The sequence below is a fragment of the Leptonychotes weddellii genome, chromosome 6 (assembly GCF_054177405.1).
Source record: "Leptonychotes weddellii isolate Sample4059 chromosome 6, ASM5417740v2, whole genome shotgun sequence".
Classification (NCBI taxonomy): Eukaryota; Metazoa; Chordata; class Mammalia; order Carnivora; family Phocidae; genus Leptonychotes; species Leptonychotes weddellii.
Window position 1 is genome coordinate 93,551,957 of NC_138374.1, and position 13,655 is coordinate 93,565,611.

At 46.7% G+C, this 13,655-nt stretch overlaps 1 protein-coding gene across 3 annotated transcripts in view; it reads right to left on the reverse strand.

The window, feature by feature from the left end:
• ASTN1 (astrotactin 1) overlaps positions 1 to 13,655 on the reverse strand; it is a 296,455-nt gene that overhangs the window by 25,388 nt on the left and 257,412 nt on the right. For all 3 annotated transcript variants that reach the window (XM_081824653.1, XM_081824650.1, XM_081824651.1), the window contains exons 17-18: positions 8,087 to 8,355; positions 2,375 to 2,508 (exon numbers count right to left, since the gene is read on the reverse strand). In XM_081824653.1, the coding sequence (XP_081680779.1) occupies positions 2,375 to 2,508; positions 8,087 to 8,355 (403 nt within the window). The remainder of the gene's footprint in view (positions 1 to 2,374; positions 2,509 to 8,086; positions 8,356 to 13,655) is intronic.

A 13,655-nucleotide genomic window follows, 5' to 3' on the forward strand; every position in this document is an offset into this window, starting at 1 on the left:
ACGACTGAGCCACCCAGGCGCCCCATAACCCCTTCTTTTGTGGAGTGGTCAACAGAAAAACATACAATTATACATGTGATTCTAATAATGTGTGATAAGAACTTTAAGAAGAAATCACGGGAGACTGTGGGAGCAATAGCAAGGAATTCAACCAGTGGGAAAATAACGCAAAACACATGCTCCTTAGTGGCTTACTATGAAGGAGTGCATAGTTTGCAGATGACATGAAAGATGGAGTAGACCCAAAACAGTGCGGATATTGACGAATTCATTAATTAGAGTCATATGCCGAGTGCTATTTTGAAGAAAAAAGCATTAGGAAGCTTAAGTAAGTAACTAAGCCTTTCTGAGAAGTCAGATTCTGTGAAAATGCGGACCAAAGCTGGCCTCTACTGAGAAACAGCGGCATGCATGATTTACATAGACTCGTGTAAAACCAGAGTACATTTCTATTTCCAATTACCAAGAAACGTTCAAGAAACTAAGGTCTGCTACTAAAAGAAGTGATTAAAGTTGACAAGAGAAGTGAAGTCCTTAATAGATGTTCCTGCTTATGGAAATTTAGCCCAATTTGATCTTTAGCAATAACATACAGTAAACGCAGGTTTAGAAAGAAAATCAACCCTAAGACACCAATGGTTGGATCTTGTGTCCACCTGATGATAACTGTTTAGTGGCCTCAGTGTTGTGTCAAAAATGAGGTAGTTTTCTTAGTGGGTGAATCCATCTAGAAGCACCATCTGCTTCTAGTGGCTCCCTTTATACCAAAAGAAAGGACCTTGACTAATAATGACCTCAATTCTCCTTTGACTCAAGAGGTCCAAGTCATGGCCATAAAGAGCAAGAAGCCAAGTGCTGGTGTATCTAACCCATAGAGAGAGGGCACGTGGACAAGAGAAGACATTGGTTTGCGCTGATAGTCTACTCTTGTGTCTCATCTCTCTTGGTTCTCTTCCTGTTCAGTCCTGGCTCTTTGATGCCCAACAGCACTTCCCTGCATCAGGCCGGAGGGCAGCATCTGCACAACCAGCCTCTCACTGGCTGGTGTCCTCTTGCTGGCTCGCTCCTGCTGACTCAGCCTCCTATTCCCATGGGTCCTGATCCTCCCTTTGGGCTTTTTTTGCCTCACCAACCCATGGGGCCATGTGACTCCAGTGGTTCCTGCCAGCACTCCTTATTAGACACCATATGTCTGTGCGTCACTCCCAGTACAGATGTCACAGCAGAGGCTAAGGGGGTGCCTGCCTACAGGGATTTGGCCAGTTCTGTGCAGCCTTCCCTTGAGGGCAAGGAAATTGGACATGTTCTTCCTGAACCACCTTGACAACCCTTTGTACTCTGTTCACCCCTCAAATGCAGATAGCCCCTAATGCTCATCTCTGACCCTCTCCTCTTTCCAGTTGATACTTATTCGAGAGGATCCTTTCTCATAGCTGGGGTTCCATTGCTCATTTCTTTGGGGTTGGTTTAAATCTTCTTATCTCTAGGAGACGTCTATTTCTCCAAACCGTCTTTCCCTCTGACCTCTGAACATCTCGGTAGGACTGCCCTGCTATACCTCCAAGACGGGTCCAACTGGACACAGTCTCCTCCTCAAACGTGCATGTCCCCTGATGCTTCTCTTCTCAGCTGTGGCTTATTCATCTTCCCAGCCACTGGGACTGAAGTCATAGGTCCATTCTCAACTTCTCCCTCTTTCTCCCTCCCACACCACCAAGTCACCCACAACCCCCCTTCCACCACCCCCCCCATTGGTTCTACCCCGGATCATCTCTCCGTTGTGTCCTCTCAACACTATCATGGCTGATATCATGGCCTCTTAGCGGTGGTGGCTCTGCTTCCTGCTTGAGGGCCTTGGAAAAATCATTCAGACCATCTGAATGCATTTCCTTGTCTCTTAAATGGAAGTGATAACAGTACCTAATGGCTCCACACAGAGCTGCCACCCAGGAAATGTGTCATTGGCCTAGTAGAGTCTCACTACCGATCTCTCACTTCTTCCCCTGCAATGTCACTTTAGCCCTCTGATCTTCTGGCCATGCTGTCCATCCTCTCTACCTTCAGGGAGAAACTCAAGTGCCATCTCCTTCATGAAGCCTTTGCCTGCCCCCAATTCAGACTTGACCATTCCCTTTCACACTTGACTTAAACGTCTCTGATAACTCTTATCAGACCATGTCTTCTCCTATGACACTCTGCGTGCTGCATCCCTAAGATTGAAAGCTCGCTGAGGCCAGGAGCTGCCTCATGTTTTTCTTCCTGTTCCCTGGCCCCCGGTCTATTGCTTTGCAACAAGTGGACGCCCTGTAATACACATTTGCAGAACCGTGCGGAGGCGGGCACGCAACACAGAGGCAGAGAAGGGGAGTCATACACAGGCTGTGGGAGAGGTGCACAGGTGGGAAGTCCATCTGCTCCAAAAGCCGTGGAGTCGCATCGACACCAGTCCTCGATCACATCTCCAGTCCCTGAGCACCAAAGTGAGCTCATGGTGGCCTCCTGCAAGAGCTGCAAGAGAAGGAAGAGTAAGTGTCCGGGAGCCAGGGCTGGGTCACCAGTCAAGAGACAGAATCCAGGCTTTGCTTGGTTCTAGATTACTTTCAGCCAGTAGGCTGGGGCACCACTTCACCATTTTTTTGATCTAAAATTCCTACCCCAGGAGACTGATTCTGGGAAGCTAGACCTCGCAGGACCTCCTTGGCGCTGCTCTCTCATTAATGTGCCAGTTCACCCCTATGGTTGAGAGCTGTTACCTTGGAAGCAAGTCTTACTTCTCCCTTCTTCTCCATCCGTCACTCCACACCCAAGGCCCTAGCAACAATAACATCTCGACCATCCACTGCCCTGACCCCTCTTCTCTCCACCCTTAGGCACTTGGCCCTTTCTCAAATGCCTCTCTGTGCATCCTCATCTGCCCTTCGCATCCTGCCCAGCACTGCCCCTCTGCCACATTCCTTCAGTGTGCCTTGTACCCCACGTACAATATTTATGCAGATCTGCCTTGAGTGTGAGGCCTCTCTTTCCTGGTAGAAGGTAGAAACAGAGCAGCAACCAGGTGAAGAACTGTGCTCCAGAGCTGTCTGCCCTGGGTGAGGACTTCGGCTCTGCAAATCACTGCCATGTGACATGGGGCAAATTAGATCAACTTGGTTTCCTCAGTGGAAAAATGGAATAGAAACAGCACTCTTCTCATAGGATTGTTGTGATGATGACCCGAAATAATATACGCCAAAGGGCATAGCATAATACCTGTGCTGTGCATGCATTAGTAAATTATAAATATTACATCAGTAATCAATAAATGTCAGCAATTATTATTATGTTTGAATGACAGGCTTGGGTCTTCTGTGGAAGCATACAAATGTCACAGAGCCTAGGACAATTCTTTACATACAGTGATTTCACAGCAGATATTCCCTAGTCGATGAAAGGACAAAAGGATAAAATTAGACTAGTCAGGGAACAGAACTTGAGATGGGACAATTCCCTGGTAAGGAAGCAGATCCTGATGGGCACTGACCACTCAGTGGGGCCCTGCTGCCTCAACCCCAGCCCAGGGACAGGGAGAGGGCAAGGCTGGCCACAGGCATGTGGCCGTGCCCTCTGGCCGAGGTCAGCTCTCTGTCTGGGTCAGCTCACCGTCCGCAGCCTCTGCTTTTCCTTTGAGTCTCTTCTCTCTGACCCACTCTTACCAAACCCACACAGAATTGGTAAATTAGAGAAATGAAGCAGCCATCTTGGAAAATTTTAGGCCAAAATATTGGAAGGGGGGGGCAGGGGGGATGGAGGGAGGAAGAAAAGAAAGAAGGAAGGAAGGAAAAGAAAAAAGAAGAGAATAAGAAAAAACCGACAGATAACCCTACAAAAATGGAAATGTCTAAGCTGAAAGCCAATACCCTAAGTTACATTCTCCCAGAACTTCACATAAGGGTTCATACTGACCCCGCTCCCACCTTCCTACTCCCAGATTGGGAGCTTGTAGGGAGCAGGGACCAATTCTTGATTATCAGTATATGTGTGTAGTTTTAGAATTTCAAGGCCCTTTTAGGGCTAACACCGTAGTTTGAGCTCCATGATAGACAGGATTTATAGTGGAGGACATTTAGAGTCAAAGAGGTTAGTGACTTGTTCAGGGTCACAGGCTAGTGAGTGGGGGCCACCCCAGAACCTGAGCTCAATGTGACTGATTGTCCGCCAGCTCCTAGTAGGAAGCCCAGTGCACTGCAGGTGCTCACTTCATGCTTTGCCTGACTGAACTCAAACTCAAACCAAACTCAAATCAAAAGTATACTTTCTTAAACTAGGAAAACCGACTTCCGTTGAGAGAGGTAGAATAAAGAGGAAATTGTGGCTGCCCGCGTGCAGTTTTCAATCAACAGTTACTAGCTAAGCACCTGTAAGGGTCTGGCTGCTGTGCTAAGCATTAAGGATACAGTGCAGCATTAGACATAGTCAGCCCCTGCCCACATACATCTTGCAGCCAAATAACAAACAAAGGAACAGACAAAAGTTACATAAGCAACCAAGTTAGTAGGACTGGTGGTAAGTGCTCCAAAGAAAAAGGGTGAATTGGGACAGGAGGGAAAAGGAGGGGGGATAATCTCACAGAGGGGTTTGGGAAGGCCTCCATGAGGATGTGTGTTTTTATCTGAACTGGGAAGGACAGATCAAGAGTTGTCTGGTTCCAGGCGGAAAACCAGTATTAAGATGACTTCAGCCTGGGTGAAAGTTAACCTTTAAAATCAACCGAGTAAAGGCTCTTTTAGCTGTAAGAGCCAGAGTGAAGGACAAAGAGGTGCTCAGCAAGTGGGAGGGGGTGGGGCCGGTTACAGAGACCCTGTGGTCCATGGTGAGGGGTGGTGTCACATTCTAAGAGCAGGGGAAAGTGTTTTAAACAGGGGAGAAACATGATCCGATTTTCAACCCAAAGGAGTAAAGACCAACACTTATGATGACAGACGTTTCTTCAAAAGCTTTAACTTTCCAACTTCGGTTCACACAATTCCACAAGTTCCTACTCCCTGAATCCTGGGCTTTCGGTAACTGTGGAAGGTAGGCTGGGGTGGAAGAGGGGAAATCAAGAAGGAGCCCTTCTGGAAAGAAGAGGAAAAAAAATTACATTTTTCTTGGTATCTAGAATGTGGCAGGCATTGCATGGGGATCCTCATTTGTTATTAGATTTAATCCTGATTCCCAAAAAGAAATAGGATTTTCCAATTTTTGTTCCTATTTTGTTTTAGGGAAAGCAGCTGAACTTCCAGGCCAAGTTCGCCCCTCTGTTCATTCTTCCATTTATTTATTTCATTCATTTATCCAGCAGGGTGCCAACTACATGTCAGCTGGGAGCTGGGATTCCATAGAAGAATGAGTGCTTCTCAGAGTCTACAGGACAAATACGTAAACAAATATGTGAGCACTCGTGACAGCAGGTGATACGTGCTTCAGAAGATGCAGGGACACAGACAATGGAAGCCACTTGAAGGAACAGGGGCTGGCCTGGGAGAACAAGGGAGGGCTTGTCATAGCTGTGGATGCTTGAGCTGAAACCTGGAAGTACTATCATAGCAGGAGTATGCCGTTGGCAGAAATGTAGGAGAGGCCATTTCTGCGAGAGAGAGTGACAAGTCTGAAGGGCCAGATGCATGACAGAAAATGTGTTGTGTTTAAGGAGGTACCAGGAGTTAAAATTTGGAGGATAGAATATAAAGCATATACAAACCTAACCACGTAAGTGAGGACCAAATTGGACAATGATTTGCCCTTATAACGATATGCTAAGGACTCTAGATTGTATTTAACAGATTCTGCAGAGCTACTGAATTGCCCTGCTGCAGTAGGACCTGATGTCCGTATCGGACAGAAAACTGACTGGTCTCACAGGAAAACCAGTAAGAGGCTACTGTAACAAGAAGAGGGTGGCCTGCTATTACAGTGGATGACTGTGATGGGGGTACAATCACAGGAGGATGGATTCAAAGTATTTGTAGTCCCCGGTGATGATAGATAGATGTTAGGGAGTGACAAGAAAAGTCAGGGAAGCATACTTGGCCTCCAGCTTGGGCAACTTGGTAGAAAAGAATCCCATTCACCGAGACTGAAGCACAATGGTAACTGTTTGGGGTGGAAGATGTTGGGTTGGAGACGTCTGGTGGGTTATATAGTTTGACCTATTTGTTTCTAGACTGTTTCTAATCACTAGATTGAAATTTGGCATTATAGATGATCTAGTCCAACAGAAGGAGGCCAAGAGAGGTTAGAAAATTGGCCCCAGACCTACTAGAGGGGTAGAGATAAGAACACACACCGAGTTTACTGGTGTCGTGACTTAGTACCCCTTTTTGTTTGCTTTATCACTCCATATCTGCATTCTTTGTGAGAAAGGGAAAATTAGAAGGAAAAGCAGAGGAACAGAGAGAATGAACAGAGAAGACAGACTATGTCTAAGGAGTGAGAGAGAAGAAACATGGGATGGTGATGGAAGCACCTTGGGCCACCTTGTCTACGTGTTCAGAAATTACAGTGTTCAGATACGGCCAGATGGACGATCTCTCCCAACCCCTCTCTTAAAACCAGTGCAGGAAGACAGGGAAGGGCCAAGGTCTGGCAAGTAGGAGATCCAGAGAGGGAGATGCTAAAGACACAAATTCCTTCAGCTTCCCCATTTTACCCATGACGCACCTGCAGGATGCTGGGAGTCTTTGTCCTCCTCTCCCACCCAGCTCTTCCCTACTCTGCAGATTCTCGTGCCTTGTCGCATAGGACGGTGCTATGAGTGTATTCCCTGCCTCTGCTGGTCCAGGCCAAGTGCTCAGGAGCTCTTGGGGCACCAGCCGCAGCAGCCTTGGGTGCTCCCAGAAGACAAAGTGGGGCAGGTAAGGGCACTGGATTAAAGCCACCGCAGCTTTGGGTCTCCATGGTGACATCAACCCGTCCTTGTCATCCTTGCAAGCCACCCTTCCATGGTCTCTTCTCCCCAGCTCTTCTTCCCCAGTCACTTCCATCAGAATGAAGAGGAATTCATAGGCCAAAGGAACCACTTATCCTTTCGTTCCTGTGAGGAATGTTGCTTTGAACTATCATTGGCAAGAGCAGCATACACGTGCAAAATCCCTCCTTGCTGGCGGAGCATCACCTATGAAACAACTGTGATGCACCAGGTGTCCCTTAAAGGGGAAAGAGAAAGCAATCATCACCCTACCTGGATGGACACAGCTCTCAGGCAGGTGAGGAGCTCTCTGCTCTGACTCTACTATGGTCTGGTCCCTCAAGGTCACCTTTGCCTGTAGCATCAGAAGCCCCACACCCTGAGCTTTTGTGTTTTTATTCTTGTCATTGTCATCATCCTTGCTGTTGTGTGTGTTGTGACCCACTCTGTTCTTTCTGTCCTTGAGGAGATCAGAGAGCTAGGGAATGAGCTAAGCCACTGTCTCTGCCACAGTTCTCCAGCTTATCCCTTTGGGTCCATTCATTTTCTCGTAGCACCTTTGGAAAGGGAGCCACACAGGGAAAGGAGGGGTGCTTGGGATACGTCATGACCTAGCAGTATAATATAAGGCAGAAGATTTGCTTGGATGTGGGGTTTTGTGGTCTTTGTTCTTAGAGTCAGAGCCATGGGCATGACACCATCCCCTCCAGGCTAAGACCAGACCCTTCCCTTTGGAACCTATGCCTGACACACTCCTAGCCTCGCTGCAGCCAATCCAGGCTTGGGATCTGTTAGGGGAGCCAGCCTTCCTCCCATAACTGTCCCCTGAGTCTTTCTGAACAATGACTTTGGTGACTATGAATGCCATACCTCCTGATCTACCTACCTTCTTCTTCCCAGCCCTTGTTGCTCAAGAATCTACACAAATGCTGAGTTGTGACTCTTGAGTCATTACCATGGGTGTTGTGGATGCACTGATTTGACTTAATATGCAAACATGCAAATCTAAGCAAATTATGTGCCTGGATTAGCTAAACAAAAAGTCTCAGTATCCCTATTCTAGCACGGAACTCAACTACACCCTGTCACCACCCCCCCACTTCGGCCATTTGGAAAGCCATCTGTTGTTGCTGATGCTTCCCTGAGTCCCAAGCCTCTTACCCTCTGTGTCTGGTTGTTGGTCACCAGTTCATAGATGGGGGCTGCTCTGGTCACCTCCAGTAGAACTGGCTCAGCAGGAGTGTCAGGGCTGGATGTCACATGACACAGGGGGCAGGATGAGGGGCATCGTCCTTTGCTCTGGCATTCCATGCGGACTCCAGCAGCCATGCGCTTGGTGCCAGTCTCTGACAGGCTGGCGATGTATTCTGGGAACGTGAGCACCTTGGGGTCTCTTTCCCGCTCCTCCGACTCATCAGATGGGGAGTTGCCTGCCAGACACAAAATGAAAAAGAGCAATGAGTCAATGAGGCAAAAGAGCAAGGTCTTGCGTGATCTCGTGGCCCCTGAGTGCTGGAGTCAAATCCCAGGAAGGTCACAAAACGTCACTGTTAAGGATGTCACTCTAATGTCCCAGTCAATGTGGGGAACCTGTCCTCCCTGTAACCTATTAGAGTTGGAAATGACCTTCCAGATGTGAGATCAGATTGTTTCCTTTTGGAGAACCCTCAGCTCCACCGATCCTCTCAGAGGGATGCATCTGCAGTGTCTGCAGGATCTATGACTATCGTCAATAATCCCAACAGTAACAACAGTGATTATCCCAGGACTCAGTTTCTTCATCCATAAAATGAAGATATTCCTTGTACCTACCTCTAGCGTTGTGCGATGAATAAAAGGCAACATGTTTTTAAAGTACATAACACAGTGGCTAGTGCATGTCCAACCATCATCATAAGAGTTTAATCATAACTATAGGTAAGATTTACCCAAACTATGAAGTGAGATCTGTTCCGGACCTCTTTTAACACTTACAAGAACTCTCTGCATGGAGTTCTACCATTGCACCCATCTTATGGATGAGGAAAGTGAGGCCAAGAGCCTCAAGATCACACAGCTAGTATGTTGTAAGTGCTGGGGTTTGAGTCAAATTTTGTCGGATTCCAAAGCCTTTAAGTCATTGGGAAGGAAGAGGACTTTTCTGCTTTATTATTCATCAATGCACGGAAGATGGGAGGGAGTTTGGGCACTCCAAAGCACTCCAAAGAGATGGATTTATAACGTCCTTGATTGGTGAGTGAAAAGTAGTTAGAGAAATTCTTGGTTTATTTTTGGTGACAAAGATGAGAAATGCCTACCTGAAAATAAATAATACTTTGTTTCCTGTGGAAGAAAACACGGCTTGATATTTGTCTTCCAAGCCTTCATGATTTCCCATTTAACTTATTCATGCTAGATGAAGTTGGAAGTACAGTCCACTGACCAAAAGCCCTTGGGCTCCGCAAGAGATCCCAGACCCTTCGTGACACAGCTACAGGCCCGAACAGGAAACAATTTCGTGGAGACCACTGAGCTTCTAGAAATAAAGGGCAGATACAGAACACTCGTTCCGGTCATCCTGAACTGCTCAGGAATGTGGTACTTGATGGCCCAGATCTTTGGGGGAAATGGCTGGAAGGGTTTGCAAAGGGGTTTCAGAAGGTGACTGAGAGCTACAACTCACTGCCTTTCTAACAGGGTTCTCTCTTGTGGGGTCCAGGGAGTTCTCTGCCCTCCTCCCTTGTGTTTGCCATGTAATATGAGCCCATTTGCAAACATCATGAGACATTTCAACACTGTTGTTTCCCAGATGAATATCCTCAGTGTGCGGATGAGGCATCTTCCATCCAGAAGCTCCACTGACATGGGACTCAGTGACTATAAATGTGAGATATAATTTATTTCACATTTGCAATTTGTTTAATAACAAACCCAAAGTTGAACTGAAGCCTTTCCTAGGTTATAAGAACTGCATAACTGCACACACCAAAGCAAAGAATGGTGTTATCAAACAGGGAGGCCCAGGAGCCCACACCAGCCAGCCCCAGAGTCACTCAGAGCCACATGTAAATCTTGATTGATATTCAGGTTTAGGCACCTCAGTCAAGCCCGTGGCTGGGAATATTTGTAAAGTGAGCACAACCTAGCAGGACTCTCCTCACCTAGCCCCTGGCCAGGCCTCAGCCTTCTTCAACAGCTAATATGAACCAGGTAGAGATAAGTGAAGTGAATGAGGTCTTGGATTCTTGAAATGATTTCTAGAAAAACAGGCTGCCTTTCATTCACTGGGAAAGTGAATGAAATTTAAAAAAAATCAGAAAAGACACAGTGTTTCTTTTCAAGATAAAGTTTAAAAAATTTTGCTATGCAAAAAAAATGCCAGAGAGCTTGACGGTCTCTTGGAGGACCAGGGGCATTTCATCAACCCACAGCCCTCCTTGTTGAGAAAGGATTCAACAGGGGCTGGGAAAGAGTTCCCACGAAATGACCACTAGATGGGGATATCAAGTCTAAAATGCTCTTCTGTGAGAGGAAATAATCTGTGATGAATTCTGTGGGGCCACTTTGGCACCACGGAAAAACTTGTGGAAAAGTCACACCTGGCTACTTAACAAAGTTTGTTGTGGTACCATTTTTTTCAATGAAATAGTTAAAAATTAATGAGTAACATAATTCCATAAAATGTATCCCTAGGAGAAACATACACAGCGAGAGACAGAAGTAACTGAGAGACAGAAAATTAAAATCCTCCTGAATATCCTTCACATGGAGTAAAATTTACTTCAAGGGGGAAATAATCTGCCACCACATTCCTTTTCTCTCACCTTTAATCCCCAAATACCCAGGAACTCCACCGCCTCCTCCCCACCACACACCCCATACACATCCCTCTGTAGGCCAGGGGCCCTTTCATTACTTGGGATGCACCGTTCTGACAGACAGATGCGGCCACTAGAGGGCACTGCATCCCCAAACACAGTGGAGCTGAGTGCCCACCTCCCTGCCCTCCCGCGCTCCCTCATTAAGGCTTGTAATTGCTGTAAACATTTGAGGGGCTGTTCCCTGGCGGCTGTCTTCTGACTATCCCCATTAAAATCAAGATTTAGCGAATCCCGCTCAATATCCTCCAGCCCCGGATAGGTGCAAGGTTAGGGAGAAGAGAGGCGTGGGGAGGAGGATGCAAAAGAAATGGTGGCAGACCTCCAAACTCTTGTTTTAATCCAGAATCCTGTTTTCCTTCTCCTGAAAATATTCAGGTCCTTAGAAAGCGGGCCTGCTGAAGGCCGCTGCAGTCCCCTCATCATGCAGGACGGAGCTGTCTAGAGAGGAGCTGGATTTATACCGAGGTAATGAGCAGGGAACTCCCAAAGCCATCTATTCAGGCTCCAGCAAAGAATAGAGATGTGTCTGTGAGAGAGATTTTTCAAAGAGGAAATGCATTTTCCATGTGCAGTTTAAGACACAACTGGGAAATACCCCTTAAAATGATGGAGTCCGATGGTGAAAGCTCAGATAAATCTCCCTTTGCCCAAAGAGAGCACCTATAACCATCATGTCTGTGGAAAGTGAAAGAGTAGTCCAAATCCTAAAATCTTCAGGAGAGTCTGATTTTTGACATTTGCTTTTAACTCCCCCTCAGTGTTGGGGTAGGCAGTAGAGAGGTCGGTGTGTGGAAAGTCACAGGAGGAGACCCCACCTTATTTCCTTATGGTTCAATGGCTCCCCCCATCCACTGACCACACAGGATTACAGTCCGTAGGTTCTTCTTGCCTCTTCTGCCCTCTAGATCCTGAGTGGAAACGCTCTAGCACTTTAAGACACTACACTGTTTTTTAATAACATGAATATACGATTTCAACAAATTATAGGGTCTCTGGACATAAGAAAGAAACTAGAGCTAAAGTCTTAAAAGATTATAATAGGCAAAGGTGCCTTCTGATCCAGAACACCCAGGTGTGGCCCCCTCTGATTCCTATTTGCAGAATTCATCTAATTGCTCTCAGGGAGGCTTTGGAGTCCAGCCATGACACTTAGCTTTCTTATAAGTAGAAGAACAGCCAACCTGGAATGTAGTTAACAACCCCAAAACTGCAAAGCATTTTGCAAATACAGTTTGCTATAAATAAATGCCATTTGCTTTAGGCTAAATCTGTATCCTACAGCACACAGTGGATGAATTTCCCCAATAGAATATTGTGGAATGAGAATATTGGCATCCTCAACGTTCAGAATCTCATTGTGGATGTGCCCATGGCCTTAGGCATGTACATCCTGACCCACCTAGACTAAGGAACAAAACGAGGATGATAAAAGTGACTGACCCATCCTCACACAGGGTCTGCTTTGCTGGTAGGAATCGACAGGTCATGGAGGTGGATGAGTCGTTATGAAGGAAATTGGTACGATTCCTGTAGGATTCTGGGACTGCTTAAGACTCTCTCTCCTGAGTTGGTGCCCAAAGCAATGAGATGTTAATGACATCACAGCTAGAACTACAGAGGTAGTTCATTAGGCGGCAAAGAAATCAAATGCAAACTAATTAGATCCTAGCTCTCGGAGATAGCTTAGGATCTGCGAGAAAGAAAGCTTGACATGGGGCAAATGAAGCACAGCCATGGCTAACTGTGCCCTGGAGCCCACGGACACCCTGCCTTCCATCGCCTCCCCAGCCTACTCCTGTTCACATAGGGTGTCCTGGAGTTATCTGAATTCACATTTCCGTCTATGCACTCCGGCTCGGATCGGTCTCTTAGGATGTTCGGTCACGTCCTTGGACAGAGAGGTTTAAGTCACCCTGGATGACTTGAACTTAACTCCTAGACTTGCCATAAGACAGTCTCTGAGACCTGAATAAAGTACAATGTGATGGATTAATAATCAGGTGAAAGAGGAGACGGCATAAGCTGGCCACTTCTCTCTACTCCTCTGTATGAGACAATGAGTGCTTGGGGCCAGTAACTGTGCCTTTAGCTTGGAAACTCCTTTACCTAGTTCAAATGTATCCATAGCCATCATCTCTCTACCCGTCTTTCTCTCTCTGTATGTGTGTGTATATATATATATATGTTTCTCTCTCTGTATGTGTGTGTATATATATACAAAGGGTAAAGGGGGTGAATATAATAACTCATGATCATAGATTTAAAATTTAAACACAAGTCAAACATAAATACAACCAAGGCATTTGTAAACAGCTAGCCCCTTGCTAAAGCTTTAAACAATCAAGCGGCAAGAACGAAGCATTATTCCAACAACAGCCAACTCTCTTGTCTCTTGCCAGGACCTCTCCCATGAGTATAGCAGAGCCTCATTAGTAGCTTGCTTGGAAGTCCACCTGAATGTCCAAGGGGCACCTCAAACTCAACGTGTCCCCAACTGCTGTGGTCATTCCACACTGTCCCCAGCAACCTGCTCCTCGCTCGAAGGTGCTAGCTCAGCAAACCGCGCTGGCTTCCTCGTTGCTCAACATGGAAGTCTCGGCTTCCTTGTTGGTTCTCCCTTGCCCTTCCAACCAACGCCCAGTCTTCACACCCTTTACCTCCCTGAACCATCCACTCCTCTTCTCGCCCACGGCTGCCCCGATGCCACAGCGGCTTATGGGGTGAAGTGTGAGTCACACTGCCTGGGATTGATTTTTTTTTTTTTTTTAAGATTTTATTTATTTGCGAGAGAGAGAATGAGAGACAGAGAGCATGAGAGGGAGGAGGGTCAGAGGGAGAAGCAGACTCCCTGCCGAGCAGGGAGCCCGATG